The following is a 20,919-nucleotide window of genomic DNA, read 5'->3' as shown; positions in this document are numbered from 1 at the left end:
TCTCTTCCAAGGGGCATTAAAACCGTCTTGTTAAGCTACTGCGACCTCTACCACTTTTCCAAGGGGCATTGATATTGTCTTTTTATTCCACTGCGACCTCCACCATTCTTCCAAGTGGCATTAAAACCGTCTTGTTAAGCTACTGCGACCTCCATGTCTCTTCCAAGGGGCATTAAAACCGTCTTGTTAAACTACTGCGACCTCCACGTCTCTTCCAAGGGGCATTAAAACCGTCTTGTTAAGCTACTGCGACCTCCACCACTTTTCCAAGGGGCATTAAAACTGTCTTGTTTAGCTACTGTGACCTCCACGTCTATTCCAAGGGGCATTAAAACCATCTTGTTAAGCTACTGCGACCTCCACCACTTTTCCAAGGGGCATTGATATTGTCTTTTTATTCCACTGCGACTTCCACCATTCTTCCAACGGGCTTTGCATTTCCTCCTAATTTTAGTCAGCTATTGCCTTTCAATGCATAGGCGAACACTAAGGGAGACCCACTCCCCAATAATGGGTAGAAGGTTTTTAGTATGCTGTAATACACGTCTGTTTCAAGGGGCATTGCAGTTCCTCATAATTTTTGGAAAGCCTTCCATTCACTGCTTAGGCCAATAGTGCACAGGAGACCCAGTTGCTATAAATGGAAAAAACGGTTTAGTTAAGGCCCTCTGACCTCCATGTCAATTCCAAGTACCGCTCCTTTTGGTACAGAAACATATCCTACAAGACATGTGTGGTTGACTGGCCTGATATTGATGTGAATGGTCCCTGTTCCTCCTGCCCTTTCACCTTTGCCACCACCTCATCCATCATTCATCACCTGAAGCTTTGTTTTAACGGGAGTCATAGAACTGGGATAGTAGCAGGAAAACATCCAGCAATCCTCGAAGGAGGTAGGATATGCGCCAAAACGCTGACCATCTCAGGCCTAGCCGCTACTACATACATGCACATGCATTCCAAGAAAACAAAGCAGACGCTAACGTCTGTCATCATCATCATGCTCCTCACCTTGGCACTCTCAACTCCCCTAATGGAGAAGCCAGGGCCCACCGGAGGAGTCTGGTTCTCTGGTGGGCTCGTCCAATGCTGCCCTAAAGCAGGCCAGGTTAAGAAAAGTGTGGGAGAAGTTCCCAGGAGAAATCGGGGCGGCTGGGGACCGTTTATGGACACCTGGCCGCCCCCAGGGGGCTGGGGACCGTGTGTGGACACCCGACCGCCCCCTGTCAGCTGGGGACCGAGCGTGGACACCTGGCCGCCGGGCGGCTGGGGACTGAGTATGGATACCTCGCTGCCGAAGCAGCCATGAGGTAGTGGCCAGCTTCGGCCTCCTCCAAACTAAAAGGCCCCATTTCAAGTGCAAGCTAGCAGTATGGTATTGTAGCCTGGGGGTGGGTGGGTGGCAGGTTGCACACTTACGCTTGCATTCCAAGAAAACAAAGCAGATGCTAACTTCTATCATCATCATCATGCTCCTCACCTTGGCACTCTCAACTCCCCTGATGGAGAAGCCAGGGCCCACTGGAGGAGTCTGGTTCTCTGGTGGGCTCTTTCAATGCTGCCCTAAAGCAGGCCAGGCTAAGAAAAGTGTGGGGGAAGTTCCCAGGAGAAATAGGGGCGGCTGGGGACCGTTTATTGCCACCCGGCCGCCCCCAGGCGGCTGGGGACCATGTGTGGGCACCCGGCCGCGGGGCGGCTGGGGACCGAGTATGGACACCCGGCCGCCCCCTGGTGGCTGGGGACCAAGCGTGGACACCCGTCCGCCAGGTGGCTGGGGAATGAGTATGGATACCAGGCCGCCGACGCAGCCATGACTTGGTGGCCAGATTCCGCCTCCACATGCTTAAAAGGCCCAATTTCAAGTGCAAGCAAGCAGTATGGTATTGCAGCCTGGGGGTGGGTGGGTAGCAGGCTGCATACTTGCGCTTGTATTGCAAGGAATGGGGGAGGTACAATTGAACACAGCCCTGGGACAAGGAGTTGCAAGTCTTATGCGGCAAGAATCACTTATGATGGGCACACTTTTAGGCAGTGACCTGGGTGTCAGAGATGCTTCCAGGGGTCTTCCCCATGCTGTTCCCATGTCTTTTCTGCACTGTATGCATGTGTCACACAGCACATGGGCAGATAAGGTTGTAAAATGTTAAAATTACATTTCCCGGTGAATGCATTTGTCACAGTTGAAAGCAATACAAAAGTGCAAAAACGCATAAAAAATGCTACTTGTGAACATAGCCAAAGGTGTGGAGGAGTATTTTTGTTTTTGGTTATTTATTTTACCTTATACACAAGTCTTTACCCTGGAAAGGAACTTCCTTAACATATTTCACAGCAAAACAGTTTCAGTTTAGTTTTTGAACATTATATTGTGAGCCCTTAAAAGTGGCTTAATACCTCTGACCACGTTGTTGACAGCAGTGACCTGGGGGTCAGAAATGCTTCCTGGGACGATGCCCATGCTGTCCCCATGTCTTTTGAACACTGTCACTATCGTTTTGGGCACTTTTTAGGCTTTCTACAGACTGCCGGGGGTGCCGCCGCAAAAATGCTCGGGTCTCCCATAGACTAACATTGGGCTCGTTGCTCGGGTCGAGCACCCGAGTATCACGGTGAGCTCGGCCCGAGCTTCGAGCACCCGAGCAATTTAGTGCTTGCTCAACACTAACTATTACTAATTATTTATTTACTCACTACAGGGTATTTGTTCAATTTGTTTTAGTCTAGGTTCTGGCAAAAGCATACAGCAGCATACTATGTTACTCAACGAGTATTTTCCCCTCGCCCTCCTCCTCCTTTACCTCTCTGGTTTTCATTATAAAGATAAGAGAAAAAGACATATATTCCAATTGTCCACATTCTAAAATAAAAATCTTAAATAAACAGAAACTATTGTTTTTTGGCCGATGTTATAAATGAGTCATCCTTCCTTATCTCTCGTGTGCGCTGGAAATGGAATATCTAGAGATGCCTGACAAGCTGCAATGTAGTAATATATGTTATATATTTTCATCTGTCTTTCCTCATTTAAGTGCTTCTTTCCTGACCTGGCCATACACATTAAAAATTTGGGCTAACCTTCCAATTTTTGTTGGATTGGCTGACAATTGAAAGTGTATGGGATCCTTCAAAACCTAGAGGACCAGCAAGTTTCACAAAAGGTAAAGAACAGAGGGTTAATTGTGAACTCCGTACCTTAATTAAAAAAACATTAATACAATTAAGGCCTCGGTGGCTATAGAAGGGACCTTCAGCCAAGAAATTACAAGTTTGAGCATTGATTGACAACTGGAAGACCACTTTGATCTTCTGTCTGCTCAACAGTTGTCATCTATAGACTAGGATTCATAATCTGAGCATCTAAATTGGTGCATCTACAACTCCTTACAAAGCTTAAGAGTTTTTGTGAATTCTATACCCATAATCAATGCAGTAATAGTCCTCATGGCCTCTATTAGTGGCCTCTATCGTCAAAAACTGGAAAAGTTGAAGAGTTGGTTTGGTCCCAACTTAAAAACATGTATTGTATATTCAATACTGTTTCATCATAGTCAACCCCTTTCAGATCTGGCTCATAGAATAAGGTCCCGAGTATGGAAGTCCACTCTATCACATTCATATACCCTAAAAGACTATAGGGCTGTCTTCATAAGCATGAGGTAATCAGCAAACAAAATTTAAGGCAAGCAACACATTGAAAACTATTTACAGGGCACAGATAACATGTTCTTTCCTGTATGACCTCATCTAAGTTTCTCCTTGGTGACCTTATCTTGTTCTCGAAAAGATTTGTTTCTATTTAACAAAGCCTCGTAACTTTGTGATACTCAGTTCCACCTTGAAAGTCCACATCTTTAACTTCCCTTAGGATATTTGATGTCTGAAGTGTTTCTCAGAATTAGGCATTTAAGAGTCCTTGTAACTGGAAATGAAAATCTTCACGCGCCTTAACTAAATATTGAGCTAAATAATTTATAACACGTCATACACTCTTGCTCACTGGGTTGGGCTGATTCACTAGAAAACCAGAAGATCTTCTGAAGAGCCCAAGCTATGGTATGATAACCAGGATCATGAGGTCATACATGGGCCACACCCTTAGGTTAAAAGTACAGCAGGTATGGTTTCTTGACCAAAGGCCCATTATATATTGGATGCCAACTATCAAATGCTTTTTGGGTCTTATGAATTGCCTCCAACAGAAGATGTCTTGAGAAATAACCATCAGTCTTGTTGAATTACAATTCTTAATTCTTTTATTTCCCAGAAAATGATGAACCTTCAAGATGTGCTGCCAATGATATATTTCATGCACACAGAACCATGGTATTAGTGATTGATCTATGTACGTACAATGTTCATCAACCTGTCTGTACAGGGCAGTAGACAACCACCGATTGACTTGTATATAGCTGAGCAGTGGTCATTCGGAATGGCTCATGTAAAAGCACCATTACTTTTTTCTGCCCATTGACCTATCGGCCAGTCGCAATGCAAACCTTTAATATATTTATTTTGGTTCTATCCAAAACTATTTGTCCTTGGGGTTTCCAGGCTTGGGGCTCAAATTTGCAGTCACTCTATGTCAGGATTTTCTGGTGCCGACGCTAATGTGACCTGGACAATCCCTTTCATGGTGATAAGAATTGACATGCACTGTAAAAATAAAGTCATGATGCTCTGAATTAAAGGCTTCAAGAAAACATCCTCCTTTAAAGCTGCCTATAATTATATTTTTTACGTATCAATTCTTTCATCTGTATAGATTGGTTGGGCTCTTCCTGATATTAAAGAGGTTGTCCACCACTTTTTCACTGATGACCTATCCTTAGGATAGCTCATCAAAGTCTGATTGGCCAGGGTTCGACATCAGGCACCCCCACTGAACAGCTGTTATCGGTGGCGGTGGCGACCGCCAGCCGGAAGTACTCACTTGTGGACCTGGCCGTCTTTTGGTAATGGCCGAGGCTGAGTACTGCACATCCGCCTCATATTCAAAACAATAGGACATGGTTGTGTAGTACCCTACAGCGGCCATTATCAGAAAATAGCCAGTTCCGCAAGTGACTACCTCTGGGTGGTGGCTGCCGCCGACATCGATAGCAGCTGATTGGCAGGGGTACCGAGTGTCGGATCCTGGCCTATCAGACATTGATAACCTATCCTAAGGATAGGTCATCAATGATTAAGTAGTGGACAACCTCTTTAAGTCCGAACCATGCGGATCTTATTTATTGCCTGCCCCTTTTCCTTTCACACACATGGACTAAATCAGCGAGATTGCAGTTGCATCCCCCTCCTCCCTGACTTTTATTTGCCGTCACGCTCAATGGATTTTGCTGGTAACTAAAAAAGGTTTATGAAAAATTAAACTCTGTAGGTATAGAATGTAAAAATAAGGGCCGTTGAAAGTTAAAGAAGAGGCCACATCCCTGTAATAATAATATTACATAGTTTCATGTATTTACATGTACTCCTGACCTAAGGAAAAATAAAGTTGTGGCACCATAAATCACATTCAGGTCCGTTCTTCTACAATATTTTACAAAATGGGCAAAGATTTTTTCTTTTTAATCCCAGTTTCAACTCGAAAGAAATTGAAGCAGCATTATAAAAAAAAAGCAAATAAAGGCAAAGCGAGAACGGCTCTGTTATTTTAGCTAAGTTACAAAACAAGAAATACTAGTTCCAGCCAGGACTATTGCCAGGCATCTGAGCTTGGATAACAGAACCAGCAGGAAGTCCCCAGGCAGATGGTTTATGACCCATCACAAAATATTAAAAAGGATAAAAGAACAATTAGGTAAAGCAAAAACAAATATAGGCAACTGCAACAATTCGGATCACGGTAACCAGGCGAAGAAGACCGAAACATCGCTCTATTATCTGATACATACTCCGCAGATCATCATTACAATATTGGATGATTGTTCTTTGTTGTGTCTTCCATTAAATAAAAATCTATTTGGTTTGTGCAAAAAAAAAAAAAAAAACAAAGCAAAAAGAAAAGCATACAAATAGAATAATTATGTATTTGTATAGTTTAGGAATTTCTTCGGGTGGCACCTGTGGTTCTTGTGGGCTGTCGTGTGGACAACATTCCTAACTCACTTTTCATGTTGAGTAATCCATGGAGCTCCATAAGAAAATATGACTAATATTAACACGAAAGAGAGAAAATGCCTCTTCTGTATGTATGTCCCGTCCAGATTTATGGAATGAAGATCAGCTCTTGAGCACATACTTCTGCTCAATAACCGATGTGTTTTATTATTCCACTGCCTTTTAATTCTCAGATTTCTGTTATATAAACAGTCAAACAGTATCTAAATTTCCTCATACCTATGTGAAGGTCATTGAATGACTTTATTGTTTTGCTTTTAGTTTGCCTCATGTTTTACATACACCACATGGAGACCAAAGAGAATATTTACATTTTGTAATATGTCGAGTGAGGTTATGTGTCATCTTTATACCAGGCGCTGTACAATAATCTGATATCGGAAAAAAAATTGTGTGGGTACAGGTCCATTTAGATGAGCTGACAATTAGCTAAAAACGCTGTTTCCCGATTTCCGCAACTGACCAAACCGTTTTTTGCCGGCATAAAAATCATTGTTACGGGCAGATCATCACCCATTTGAGGACAGATTGATCACAATAACCATCATGGTGCTCAGTATTCGACATGTATATAGGTAATAGGTGCTCATTAATGGGCCAAAATTGACCAATGTAAATGGGCCATCATTAGTCATGGGAGATCAGCGAAACTGTAAGAAGAGTGTCTGACCACAACAAGGTGCTCCATTCTTTCCTATACCATCCAGTAGAATTGTGATTGTATCTCTAGAGTAGACTTCAGGCTCTGCACAAATCATTGAAAAAGTGTATTTATTGACTAACTCAACCTTTTCAGTTGCATAATTCTATGTAACAGTTTTCAAAGATGGACAATCCTTTAAAACTGATCACATGTTCTTTAGTAGAGATGAGCGAACATGTTCGAAAAACGTTTGGTTTTTCAAAAATCGGCACGAACATTGCACACTCGGATTTGTGATCAGACACCAGAGTGTTTTTAATGAAAATTGGTCCAAATTGGCAAAAGTGTGGGAAATTATCGTGTTTCCACTACCGTATTTATTAGGACTTTGGCTAGGGTAGTGGTGCTGTATGATGAGCGGGGGGGACATGTTTGATGAGAGGAGCGGGTGGGAGCATTCAGAATAGAGGCACGCTGTTAATCTCTTTTTTTCTTAACTTAATGTGTGCAGATTCCGGCAAGCCAATCAGGGCACAGGAACCATCCACAACATCTAGACACAAGGGTTTATGCCATTGGATGCTAAAGTCACATGTCCTCTCCTTATAAAGAATGGACATGTTGTTTAACGCCATTTTGTCAGTGTAACAGCGCAGAGAGGCCGCTCCTGACGCTGGTCCTGGGTACTGAGAAATTTTAGATAGTTAGCTAGGCGGTTGCTTCTAAGTCAGATAGTTTAGATAGATAGGATCCTGTGTGGCTGTGAAAATGACCTTCCAGCAGATGAATCGTTTTTGCTATTAGTGTGGTCCAGACTGAGACAGCAGGCCAAATTTCAGCATAGAACTCTATTGTCCACTGCTGATTTTGTGCTGCATGCAGGGGTACACCTTCTTCTGTTACTAGCGTGATACAGCAAGCCACATCTCAGCTTGTAATTTTCTGGCGGTGAAATTCAGCTGTATCCAGAGCTCATCCACAGTAAAAAATAATCAAATTTCTTATGTTACTAACGTGATACAGCAGGCCACATCTCAGCTAGTAATTTTTGGGCGCATATATTCTACTGTAACCAGGCCTCATCCACAGTAAAAAATCTAATTTGTTCTTTTACTACCGTGATACATACAGCAGGCCAAATCTCAGCTTGTAATTTTGGGCGCATATATTCTGCGGTATACAGGGCTCCACAGTAAAAAAAAATCAATTTTTTTCTGTTACAACTGTGCTACATAAAGCAGGCCACATTTGATATTTTAATTCTTTGGTGCTGATATTGTTCTCCATACAGGGGTTCCCATGATAAAATCTAACTTTGTTGTCCTACTACCATGCTACTTAAAGCAGGCCACATTTTAGCTTTTAATTTTTTGGTGCTGATATTGTTCTCCATACAGGGGTTCACATGATAAAATCTAACTTTGTTGTCTTACTACCATGCTACTTAAAGCAGGCCACATTTCAGCTTTTAATTCTTTGGTGCTGATATTCAGCTCCATCCAGGGGTTGACATTTTAAAATCTAATTTTTTGCTGCTATTACAATGCTACATAAACCAGGCCACATCTGAGCTTGTAAATGAATTACGCTGAGATTCTGCTCTATGCCAGGCTCCACATTAGAAAATCTATTTTTTCTGGAACTATCATGCTACAGAAATCATGCCATATTTCAGGTTTTAATTATTTTGTGCTATTATTGTGCTCCAGCCAGGAGTCCACATTTTACAATCTAAATTCTTTGTGGTAATAGCGTGGTCCAGAAACCAGGCCACTTTTCATCATATAAATATTTTGTGCTAATACTCTGCTCCATCCAGGAGTCCAAATTTCAGAATCTAAATTGCTTGTGCTAATAGTGTGGTGCTGAAACCAGGCCACATTTCAGCATTGGACAGGACTTGGAGCAGCATTTCTAGCTTAAACTTTGATCAGCAACTGGTGGATGAGTGACAGGTGTAGGCCTGGTGCTCTGAGAGCTTGGCCAAATTCAGGCAACACACATGAAGGAGATCAAACATTTCCAAGAATTATGGGCCGATACCACTAAAGTGGGATAAATTTTTATTTATTTATTTTACTCACTTATATAGCACCATTAATTCCACAGCGCTTTACAAACATTATCAATTTCCCCAGAGTAGAAATAGTATAAAGGGGCTCTGACACCCCTTCCACTACAGGCAACCCACTAGATGGAGATCCAACTTGGAGTCTCCACATTTAGAAAAATTTTTAGTAACATCAGCACCACTAGCAACAACAGGCACAGAAGCCATGACAAAGGTGTCTCCAATAACGCGAGATCAATGCAGCACACTAAAAACTACACCATTGCCTAGTCTGCCCAGTCTGTGACTGGGGTGAAAAACTCTGCTGGTGCATGGACTTGTCTAAAAAATGTGTGAAATGACTCACAGAAATTGCTTCTGTCATTTACACTGCTGCTGGTGCTAATGTTTTTGCATTGACGACTCGATGTTTCAGGAGTTGGATGTCTATAACTGCGATGCACACTGTGTGCCTCACTGCTGTTTTGGGTAAAAACCACTGTCAAGATTGTCTTCAAGCATGTTTTGATACTCCAGAATGGGCACTTCCCTTTCCAGGGGGAAAGCATGTGGCAAAATTTACTCTTGTAAAGTGGTAACCCAGTAGTCAGCATTATTTTGAATCCTAACAATATGGGCAAAAATCATGTTGCAGATAGTGCAGAAAGAAGGCGATCATGGGTCGGTCTCTTCCATGAGGTCCAAGTCCATAGTTCTTTGGTGGCAGGATAACACTCAAGCATGCTCCTTCGACTACTCCCGCCAACCACGGACAATAAAGAGGGGATCATTATCCTCTTCATCTCCTAACTGTTTGGTTGCCCATCACCTCTTCCTCCTCATCCTCCTCCATTTATTCCTCGGCTCTTGCACCTTCACTAACAGTTTATCTGGTACCGTAAGCCCCCTTATCACTGCAATCCACCCTCCTATATCAACCGCCTGTTCAACGACAGTCCGGAACTTAGAGATATTGTTATCCTTCCGCATCCTCCTCTGCTTCCTCCTCTTCCCCTGAGAACAACACCTTCTCCCGCAGACTATTGAAAGTGTGTGCCAGCATCTAGATGACCAGAATAGTGATGCTGATGATGGCATCATCAGCGCTAATGTGACGCCTCTACTCAGAAAGCCCGTGTTTTACCCTGGGTGTTGGGGGACTCGGTGTTGAAGAGATGGGATGCAGCCGTGGCCTGGGCCCGACCCGTGCTCAGGGCCGTCACATTAGAAAGAGATGGTGTGGGCTATTCCGCTGAGGCCCGGTGTAATGGCGGCTAAAGTTCTCGCTGCTCCCCACAGGTGGAGCAGGGCCTCAGGGCAGACAAGCCAGGAAGAAGGGGGGTAGCAGTAGCGCGGGAGAGTACGGGCACCGCGTCACGTGGTATGGCGCTTAATGAACAGTCCAGAGGTTATAGGGGTGAACTTCCAAGGCTTTACTCACTCAGATGTATTAGCGGGAAGGCGACTCCCTGCTCCTCGCGGAGTCCTGCGGCCACCAGGGACGGGGGGTCCGGCTACCTCCAAGGAAGTCCAGTGTTCGGTAGCGACCCTACACCAGAGTATTCCTGCACTACAGACTTCACCCTTTCCCGTCTGTGCGTGTGTAGATAGGCCGGGTCTCCCTCTGAGCTCCTCTCAGGTGTAGGGCTCGGGTGGCAATTCCTTTCCATCCGAAGCCCGGCGGGATCCTCAGGGCCTAACCGGGCTTTCCCGTCCTGAACGTAGAGTACGAGGTCGGGTGTCGGGGGCTGGTACCCCTCTCGCAGCCGGAATCCCTCTGAATAGATCAGGTAGGCGAGGGCAGGTGGCATGCTCCGCTCCGTCTGCATCCTCCCCGGGACCCATTTGCTAGGGAGCCACACTCTAAAGCTCCCGGGCCTTCTTGATCCTGATCCTCGGCCGGGTTGAGACATTCCTTGTCTGCAACCTACCTCTCGTCCCAAAGATCGGGGTACGAGGGCTGTGTCCCATGCCGGTGCAGGCCCACACAGGATCTGCGCTCCCGGAGGGAAGTCACATTACACACAGTATTTTGGACAGCACAGTGACAGCCGACAGACTAGCAAAGGCTAGACCAAAAAGAACCAGCAAAAGACCAAGATCAAAGATGGCATTCTATTAAATATGAAATTTGAAGTGTCACTAACTAGTGTTCCTCCACCCACACCCACTAACTGGTTCCTACCACTTTGTGTTCCCCAGTCTCCCTGTAACCAGGGGAGCAGCACCTAGTGCATACTAGCTCCCTCTGGTGGAAATGTGGTGTTGGATGCAAAAGGCTAGGTCACTACCATCACACCGGCCTTACCTCAGAGGAGGAACACCACACTCCATTAAAGAAGTGCAGCATTCCTGTGGTGGCCGAACCCTCAGGGGCGCCACACTAACCATCTTAGTAGCCATTTCGAAAATGTGCAGAAGGGTGCAGAGGTCTTTCATCTGTGTCCCCTATGCAAGTGTGATTGCACCACGTCCATACTGCATTGGCCCCGGCTATGTTAAATGACTTACTGCGTCAGAGCTTGTCGCTGCTGCCACAACAAATGGCAGAAGTGAGCACACAGCGACCCTGGTTTTTACAGCAGCGCATCCTGGCCGGGACAGTGGCGGATAAATTGTTGTACCACCAGGTTGAGGATGTGAGCCATACAAGGCACATGTGTGAGGTTGTCCTGGTGTTCGCACCATTATCGTACATGGCCTTCCATGGCTCCAGGTTCAGTAGAGACAGCCATTGCCCAAACTCTGCCTGGATAGTTGTCCACATCTCTTGAGGTATATGACTGCAATCTCCAAGGCATATTAATTTAAACATTGCATGATTGCGGTGAGCCCTGGCTGAGCAATACGGAGGTGGGGGAGATTCTCTCTGCACTGTTGGAATGCGTGTCTCATTAAGGCACAGGTTGAGGGCGCAGGTGGAGGCCCTAGAGGAGGTGGAGGCAGAAGCACTGGTGGAAGTGTTAGATACAGAGGTTTTTCCCACAAGTCTTGTGGATTCAAAGACTTGATGTCTAGTGGTTTAGTTCTCCATCACCTGGTGTTTAGTAGTTTAATTCTCCAACCCCTGTTGTCTATTAGTTTAGTTCTCCATCTTCTGGTGTGTAGTGCTTTAGTTCTCGACCATAGCTGTTTAGTAGTTTAGTTCTCCAACCCCTGTTGTCTAGGAGTTTAGTTCTCCATCTTCTGCAAGCCTTCGGAATTCCAAGACTTGTGGAGCAGCCCATTCCCCGCCTGACCCCAGTATTGCGGTTGATGGGGCGGATGGTGGTTGGCTAGGCCCGTTAGTCTGCATTTTAGAGCAGTGAGATTCCCAGTCTAACGAATGTTGATACCGCATATGCCAGTTCATGCATGTAGTTATCAAATTATTGCAATTTTTGCCTCTACTCAGTCGTTTTTTACAAAGTTGGCAGATAACCTGAGTTGTGTCATCCTTTGGGGTCTCCAGAAAGACCCAGGCTAGGTAACCCTTGCGGCCCCTGCAATCTGCAGACTCATGACCACTGCTGGTGACTGCCATAGTTGTGGCTGTGGATGCAGAGGTTGTCGTGGTTGCATCACTCAGTGTCTATGCGGGAAGCCGCAACGTAACCTCCTCTTCTTCCTCCTCCACCTCCTCTGATGAACTACTCAGCTGCGTGCCTCTGGGTTCATACCAAGTAGAATCTACAACCTCATCATCATGTTATCTGTTCTCCCACTCCTCGCCGTGAGAGTCACCCTCCTCCTCTTCCTGACCTGACAGCACAGTACAGTCCGCGTGCACCTCAGGTATCTGAGTCTCATCAGTATCATCCAATTCATCATCTTTCCACCATCTCAATCAATTCCCCCAACTGAGCTATCCATCAAAATCAATGGCTGCCCGCTTTCCCCACTCCCGCAAGCTTGATTCTGATCTCTCTTTCAAACCTGAGTTCTAAGCCCTTGACACTTCCTGCCGACTCCAACTCCAAAATATCTCCCAGATCCACACATTCCTCAACCATGAATCTGCAAAAACACTAGTGCACACCCTCATCATCTCCCGCCTTGACTACTGCAACCTCCTGCTCTGTGGCCTCCCTTCTAACACTCTCGCACCCCTCCAATCTATACTAAACTCTGCTGGCCGACTAATCCACTTGTCACCCAGCTATTCTCCAGCTTCTCCCCTCTTTCAATCCCTGCACTAGCTCCCTATCACCAAGAGACTCCAGTTCAAAACACTAACTTTGGCATACAAAGCCATCCAAAACCTCCAAAAAGCCATCCAAAAATCTCCTCCATATATCTGTGACCTAGTCTCCCAGTACTTACCTGACCCAACCGATACTCTTCCCACAATAGCATACAAGATCTGTCCCGTGCATCTCCTCTATTCTGGAACTCTCTACCCCAACACCTCAGACTCTTGCTTACCCTGGAAACCTTCAAAAGGAACCTGAAGACCCACCTCTTCTGACAAGCATACAACCTGCAGTAACCCTCGCTCTACCATACTGCTGCACGACCAGCTGTACCGTCACCTACTGTATACTCAATCGTTCCTTGTAGATTGCTTCTGAGCCCTTGCAGGCAGGGTCCTCTCTCCTTTTGTACCAGTCGGTGACCCCTTTTCACATGTAGAGCGACAGGGAATAAATGTCGCTATAATAATATATAATAATAATAATTATACTATTTGTACTGTGGGTCAGTTGATGCCACTCTTCCTGGTGTCCGCAATTAATTTGAGCTGTTTTGGCAGCTTTTGGGCCCCTTTGATTGTGTATTGTGTGTTGTGTATGCATTTGGTTTTGCCTCCCATTGAATGCAATGGGATTTGGATATGTTCGACGAACTGTTCGACAAATTGTTCGGAGAACATAGAGAAGTTTGCCAATCTGAAACTAATCGAACCTTGAGAGGTTCACTCATCTCTATTCATGAGAACCACAATATTACAAAACCACATTTCGGCAATCCAATGCAAGTGAATTCCCTACATGCATGACCACCACAATTCCAATAGGTGTGATAAAGAGTCAATGGAAATAACCCAACCCGACATTTGGACTTAAATGTTACTTAAATGTATGTATGTTGGTCATATGTACCCAATAGCTATATTTTATAGAGGTTCATTCCTTGGATCTTGGTTTAAGATTATTGGGAAACCTGGAACTAGGATTTATATTGCTTGCAACCACCTCGGTCTTAAAAATAATGATGTTGGCGTAGGAACTGGTGAGATTCTCTGGTGACCACCTTGTAGCCTCCATGTTATTTCTTCAGTGCATGAGCACCCCATACATCAGATTCCTGAAAGCTAGCTAACCTGTCTCTTCCTATTCTTGGTTCAAGTGATCACACATATGCTACGAATGGGGAAAGGAGAGCAAGCTGCTGTCAGACACTGCTTAGGGTGGGTAGACATGTTCATAGAAATCATACGACCCCATAGCAAAGTCCAAATTGGCTTCGCATCCAGTTGGAGTGAGGCAGCATCTTGAAGCATAGGTATTTTTGACCACAAACATCAGTAGACTTGGCTTGGTATGATGCAGAGCTTCTCTTCGCTTATTTGTCAACTGAATCTGCTGACATTTCTGATCAAAAATTATGCTGGGACCCAGGAATCAAGAACAAGCTTACAGAAGTAGGCAGATGACAGGCAGGCAACTGGACCCCCCAACTCATGGCAGCTGCTTGGTCCGCCTCCATTGAAGGTACTCCAATGGTGGTGGCTGGTCTCCATCAAGAACCTAAGATTGGGGTTGTTTATTTCCAACAAACCCAATTTTAATGTCCCCCAACCTCTGCTGATAGTACAAGTCAGAACACCTTCATATACATTAGAGGATTGGCCAGATCACCAAAATTGGTAGGCTCAGCCAAAATAGATCTATTCAATAAAACCAGCTCAAGCAAAATCATAAATATCAAAGATTTGTACCAAATTTTTTCTACTAAAGACAAACTAAAATGAATGTACGTTCAAAGGGATTTTTACATTTTTTTTGTCTTTTAATATATGAATAAAAATCATAAAACAAAAAAAAGAAAGAAAAACGATCAGAGTTAAAGGGACAAGATAACAACATTTTATTGAGCAATTAAAAATTATTTACATCTCTTAATATCAAAAATATGAATTTGACGGATTATAGTACAGCACATATATTACCCATCTGTAATTACATGTCATCATCCCCCGGTAATACAAATTCTCACACGTCTAATAATAAATATATCACAAGAAAAATCTGTGACATTGCTGGCGGAAAGAAAATATGCCGAGGAGAACGGGAGAAAGAAAGCTTATGTTAGGCCCAATCTCCACATCCTGCAAAGCGAGCCTAGTAAGTGTGCACACGGAGCATAGTATGGGTACAGCAGAGCAGAATTTATCATTCCAGATAGTACACCCCCTCCGTAACTCTGCTCCATCTGTATACCCTCACATAGTAATGTTATACTGCGATGGTTTGCATTTTATGGGAACCTCCCTGAGTCAATACTTAATCGCGCCCATTGTCCTGCTCAATAAATAACTCATCCTTGTGCTCTGATATTAAGACAATCGAAACGCGTTGGAATTATTTTTGACCTCCTTTCTTATCTCTGATTAATAGGAGAATTCAGATTGCAAAGAGTCGTTTGTAGGAGTGTGGACTGATACTATTTTCTTGTCAATGAAATTGATTGCTGCGGAAAAGGGAGTCAGAAAGTAAATGGGACCATAGGTAAAAATAGATTTGGTCATTATTGCATTAATTATTGAGTAGCAGTTTTAGGGAGGGAGTTTATAGCTGTGATGATGAAGTTTTCGTTTCCAGTAAAACAAAGCTACTTAAGAATAATAGGTTAAAAACTTTTAGGCACCCTATTGGGAGAAGAACCCTAAAAGTTTTGACTAGTTATATTCTGTGTGCTCCAGTTGAATATTTCTTAAAAAATATTATTTTCTCTGTTCCTTTTTCGAACTCAATCTTAATTAAAAAAAATCCTATAATTAGACTAGACTAGACTGGTGGAATTTCCAAAGCAGGAGAATTGGGTAAGCATATGGTAGCTTGGCATATTAGGTTGGTAGGCTTGCATTTTGGCACATTTTAAAGGACACTTGGTAATAGTGCATTATGGTGAAAAACTAGACAGTTGATTTTTAATGTTCTATACAGGATCCAAATTTACAGTTTAGTTGATCTATACATAATCTAAATCTACAATCTTAGCAATAAACAAAAAGTACTACTTTGGGTTTTTCCCATTTTAAGCCTGTTTTTTTTTTGGGTTGCTTAGCATTTTCAGACACATTAAGTATGAAGGTGCACTTTAAAGGAAATGTGTCAACAGAATTTTGCCCCCCCCCAAACTACTTATATGCGCATGTTGATCTTTCAATGACAACTCCAGAGATACCTTTACATGGCTAGTCTGTTCCTATGTTATTTAGATATCAGAGTTTGAATTGATATGCAAATGAAGCTGAAGAGCTATGATAGATCTGAAGCCTCAGTCACTCCAGCTCTATTCCCAACACCACCTTCTACTGCATGACTGACAACCTCTATGCTGTGAAAAAAAAATTTGGCAGGGGGGCAGTGGTGCGCTCTCCACCGAGTAAGGAAGTCACTTGTTCTAACCTGCTCGGAGAACCTAATGGGTAGTGTTTGGTGCCGCAGTGCTGCACAGAGGTGAGTGTAGACTACATACTCACTGCTACTTCCATATGTATCCTTACCTAGTGCCACCATAAGTCACTAACTGCAAACCTCTTTGCTGTGTAACTTCAGGCAAAGGAGCCATCAGTCAAGCAAAGAGAGCAGTGCTGGGCAAGGAATAGAGCTGGAGTGACAGAGGCTTCAGATTTACAAACAGTTCTTCAGCCTCGTTTGCAGATTAATTTAAACGCTGATTTCTCGATAATAAAGGAATGCACTAGCCATGTAAAGGTATTGATGAATGTGTCTTTGAAAGAGTTACACGTGAATATAAATAGTTTGGGGTGTGAAATCCTGCTGACAGATTCCCGTTAAGGGGTGTTACATGTGAAAGTCTATGAGCTAGGACCCACATCTCATGCCCACTCAACATTCAGCACAATGGGCATCAACTCTTCAATCTATTGCAATCAGTGTGATAATTGGAACCATGGTTCTGCAATGTGGCTTCAACAAGAACCCCTTTGAAGAAATCGAAGAAGACTACACTGGGTCACTTTTTTCTAGGATCAAATCCTAGCTCAATGACCATCATCAATCCCTTTTTCTCCAGAAACCATAGGTATTCTTATTGATAGACTATGTCTAGAATTTTAGGTCATTCACAGTCAGGTGAATGCTGCATTCAGTTGGTATCTAAACACCATGGGCAAAGCAATGTGGCTTGTTGGTGCCCACATCCCCTTCCATACTCTGGCACCTGCACCAACTTCCCCTTTAGATAAGCATTTCTGTAAAGTGGGGAGAAGAACAGTAGGGAATTTAATATCTATTTCCCAGATCCAGGATGCAGAAGGATCATCATGATGGCCACCACAGCTGAATACTATAAGGGCATATCTATCTATTCTATCAATTTAGCCACCTTTCTAACTTTTAGCTAAAAAATAGTGCTCAGAGAACAAAAAGTGCTATTGTTTTCTTTCCATTCGAGTATAAAAAAACATATTAATACAAAACAAACTAAAAAGATAAGAGCCAAGGAGCCAAGACTCAAGAGTAACTTTCGTACCAGATGAAGAGAAGCTGGAAAAATGGTGTTAGAGATGAGGACATGATAAAAGAAGAATTTTACAGGCATATATTCAGATGAAAAACCAAGCCTGTGTAGGATGTACATGGTATGAAGTGTTATGTTTTCGAATTGTAATAAGAAGAAGTAACGGAGACGCCAGAGGAAACATTCTGCCATCATGAGATGTTAAAAGGCAGGACCACAGGTTGGTTGTGGTGTGTATAATCCTACATGGAAGGTGTTGGGGTTATTCTGGAGGATTTCTATATACCACCAAGGTCATCTCAGGACATGCTGACCAATATAGAGATATAAGTCTGGAGGATATTGCTGATCATGTGCCACTTATAGGAGAAGATTAGATATGAGATATGAAATAACAAGATTTATTCCATCTAGAAGAGCTCTGATAGGGCAGAGAGGACTATCTGTTGGGTGATCCTGGAGATAATAGGAGGAAATCTAGATAGCCCTATATAAATCAAAATAAAAGTGGACCTATCACTTGTTTTGTATTGTTTGTACCTGGCATCAACGCTCTTATTGTCCTGAATCCAGGGATGTTTTTTTTTGTTCTTGTGCCTCTCCGTTCCTGAGATATGGACCCCTCTTCCCTGTACATGAATGGCCATGGACGTGGTCCTCAAGAAGACTCCCAAAGAGAAGAGTTGAGGACCAACTCTTAAGTTGAGTTGGTTAAAAAAAATAGATTTATTTAAAAGGAAGAGGAGACCATATCTCAGTAACGGAGAGGAACAGGAACAAAAGAAAAACAATGCCGTATTCAGGAATAGAGCAACATTTACACCAGGTTAAAAAATTACATATTTATGGAAAGTGACAAGTCCTCTTTAAAGTGTAGGAGAGAAAAACTGCAAACATGGAATAAGATGTTTTTACTGCTGCCTGGAAGAGGTGGTTTCAGCAATAAGAATCCTTCCTGGTGTGAAAGCTAAAGGGCCAAACGGCCTTCTGGTGGAGTTATACCAGATATATGGTGAGAGCTTTCTTCCTTTATTGATGGAGGCATTAAACACCTTCTACGTGATGAATGCGCTGCTAGATTCAAAGAACAAGGTGATGTGTGGGTGGAGGTTGGGAAATATTGGGGGAAAATAACTATTAGTCCACTGTGGTCAAATGGCACAATAATAATATTTTTTGGGGAAGTTTGGGTTAATAGCGAAAATAATCTGTCCCAAAAATCTGGTTCCACCAAACATAGTGTGGTCTAAGGGTTATATTTTCTCCAAGCTAGATCCCTGGGAAATAAAATTTGCAGATATCCTCATCACAGACCTAAGTTTCTAGTGCCATTTACAGGAGGATTGTGTCTTCCATTTAGAGGCAGTAGAGACCCTGTTGTCTTCCTCTGTGAAGAGGCTTTTTACATCTGTTAAACATAATAACACAACACAATATGATGACAGATACATATGCCGATGATTTTGAGGTTATAGATAAGAAAACACTCTTTTGACTGAGCCCTGAAGGGAATGGGGTTAAAATAAGGATTTTGGCAAAATATTTTTTTACATTTTTGATTTATTTTTTTTTTACAACCCTCACATATTCTTTTTTTGAGCAAGTCTAGTTAAAAATTAGAGCCCAGCTCTTGACAATGGAGGACCACAACTTCACCCAAGTTATGGACAAGCAATATTATTGAGTCCTGCTCTATAAACCTTGAGATGAAGGTACTGCCAGCAGCTGATCGCCTCATAATTTAAATTTATAGTATGAGATTGCTTCTGACTCGTGACTTTCCATCTCCCAGCATTTTGGAAATTGTGGTTTCCCAACCACTTGGGTTGAAGACCACTATGATTCGGTAACTTATGAGAACTATTCATGGTATATGAGCTGCAAAAAAAACAAACAAATTGAGATGATTCTTGCGTATTTTGCCTTAAAATAAAAGGCATTCATCTTGACATTGAAATGATCATATAGTGAAATACATACTGGATCAAATCCAGTCGGAATCTGGGGTTTTCTTCCTGTGCGCATCAATGTCAGGTTAACTTAGAGACTCTCATCGAGTCATTGCCATACAGCAAATATGTCCATATCAATTCTCTGATCTCCATTATTAATTATCTTTTGGTTGAAGTCTTCACATCACTGTATATAGTTTCTTCCTTTTTTTCTGGCGCCGGGGCTTTGGTAGAGGAATTGTTGGGGAGTTGGAGTGACACATATTTCACTTCATCCTAAAATAATGTAGAGAAGAAAAGAATGTAAGAAAAGTAGCAGAGAAAACAAACTTCTACATTTAAAGAAGGTCTCTCAATCTGGAAGACGATTGAATCATTGATTTTCACAGACTACATCTGATCTCTGGAATTTCAGTGGACCATCTTAAAGGAATCTTCTAACAGAAAAGAACTAACCAAAGAGGACCACGTAGTTTAATGAGCTTCCTACTGAAAAAATGGGATCCTACAGCTTCTGCTCATTACACCCAATATCTGAGATATCAGGTAACTCCCAATCTGTGGGATTTCAGTGGACACTCGATCTCTGGGATTTCAATGGACCTCCAATATCTTGACTCCCCAATCTCTGGGTTGGTTTTCCAGATAACTCCCGATCTTTGAAATTTCATTTGGCACCTAATCTCTGAGATTACACTTGATCTCTGGGATTCCAGTGGACACCCGATGTCTGGGATTTCAGTGGATCCTCAATCTCTGGGATTTTCGTGGACCCCCAACCTCTGGGTTGAGTTTTCAGATAACTCCAGATCTTTGGAATTTCATTTGGCACCAGATCTCTCGGCTAACACCCAATCTCTGGGATTTCAATGGACACCTGATTTCTGTGATTACAGTGGACTACCTTGAAGGAATCTTCAAACAGAAAAGAACTGGCCAAGGACCACCTTTTATAATAAGCTTCCTAATGAAAAAAGGGGATCCTATTGCCTATGCTTATTATACTTCTGGGATGTCGGGTAACTCCCGATATCTGGGATTTCAGTGGACACTCGATCTCTGGGATTACACCTGATCTTTGGGATTTCAGTGGACACCCAATCTCTGAGATTACACCTGATTTTTGTCATTCAATGAATTACCTTGAAGGAATCTTCTAACACAGTAGAACTAATTAAAGTGGAACACCTTGTTAAATAAACTTCCTACTGAAAATAGGGCATGCTAGCTTTTGCTTATTAATACTATTACCCTTTGGCTGTGAAAACAGCTACGAGCATTTTTACTACCCCCCCAACTCTTGTGAAAAAATAAAAAAAGACATGACTCTAAAGCTCTTTCACTTCTTTGGGTCATAATACAGGAATCCAAGCCCTTTGGCACTGCCCAACAATCTAGAAAATAAAGCCTGAAGTCCAACTGGAAAACCAATGAGAAAGGAAATATATTTCTTCGAAGTTGAA

The 20,919-nt window shown here is 43.0% G+C and overlaps 1 protein-coding gene across 1 annotated transcript in view; it reads right to left on the bottom strand.

Annotated features, from left to right (window-relative positions):
* Positions 1 to 14,858: 14,858 nt before the first annotated feature.
* The window catches only part of LOC141172082 (cell adhesion molecule CEACAM1-like), a 62,699-nt gene continuing 56,638 nt past the window's right edge, over positions 14,859 to 20,919 (bottom strand). The window contains exon 13 of the mRNA XM_073655918.1: positions 14,859 to 19,732. Within this exon, the coding sequence (XP_073512019.1) occupies positions 19,616 to 19,732 (117 nt within the window). The 3' untranslated portion in view covers positions 14,859 to 19,615. The remainder of the gene's footprint in view (positions 19,733 to 20,919) is intronic.

The sequence above is a fragment of the Phyllobates terribilis genome, unplaced genomic scaffold, assembly GCF_046119375.1.
Source record: "Phyllobates terribilis strain yellow unplaced genomic scaffold, ASM4611937v1 Scaffold_12__6_contigs__length_324123572, whole genome shotgun sequence".
Classification (NCBI taxonomy): domain Eukaryota; kingdom Metazoa; phylum Chordata; class Amphibia; order Anura; family Dendrobatidae; genus Phyllobates; species Phyllobates terribilis.
This window is presented reverse-complemented; position numbering and strand designations above follow the sequence as displayed.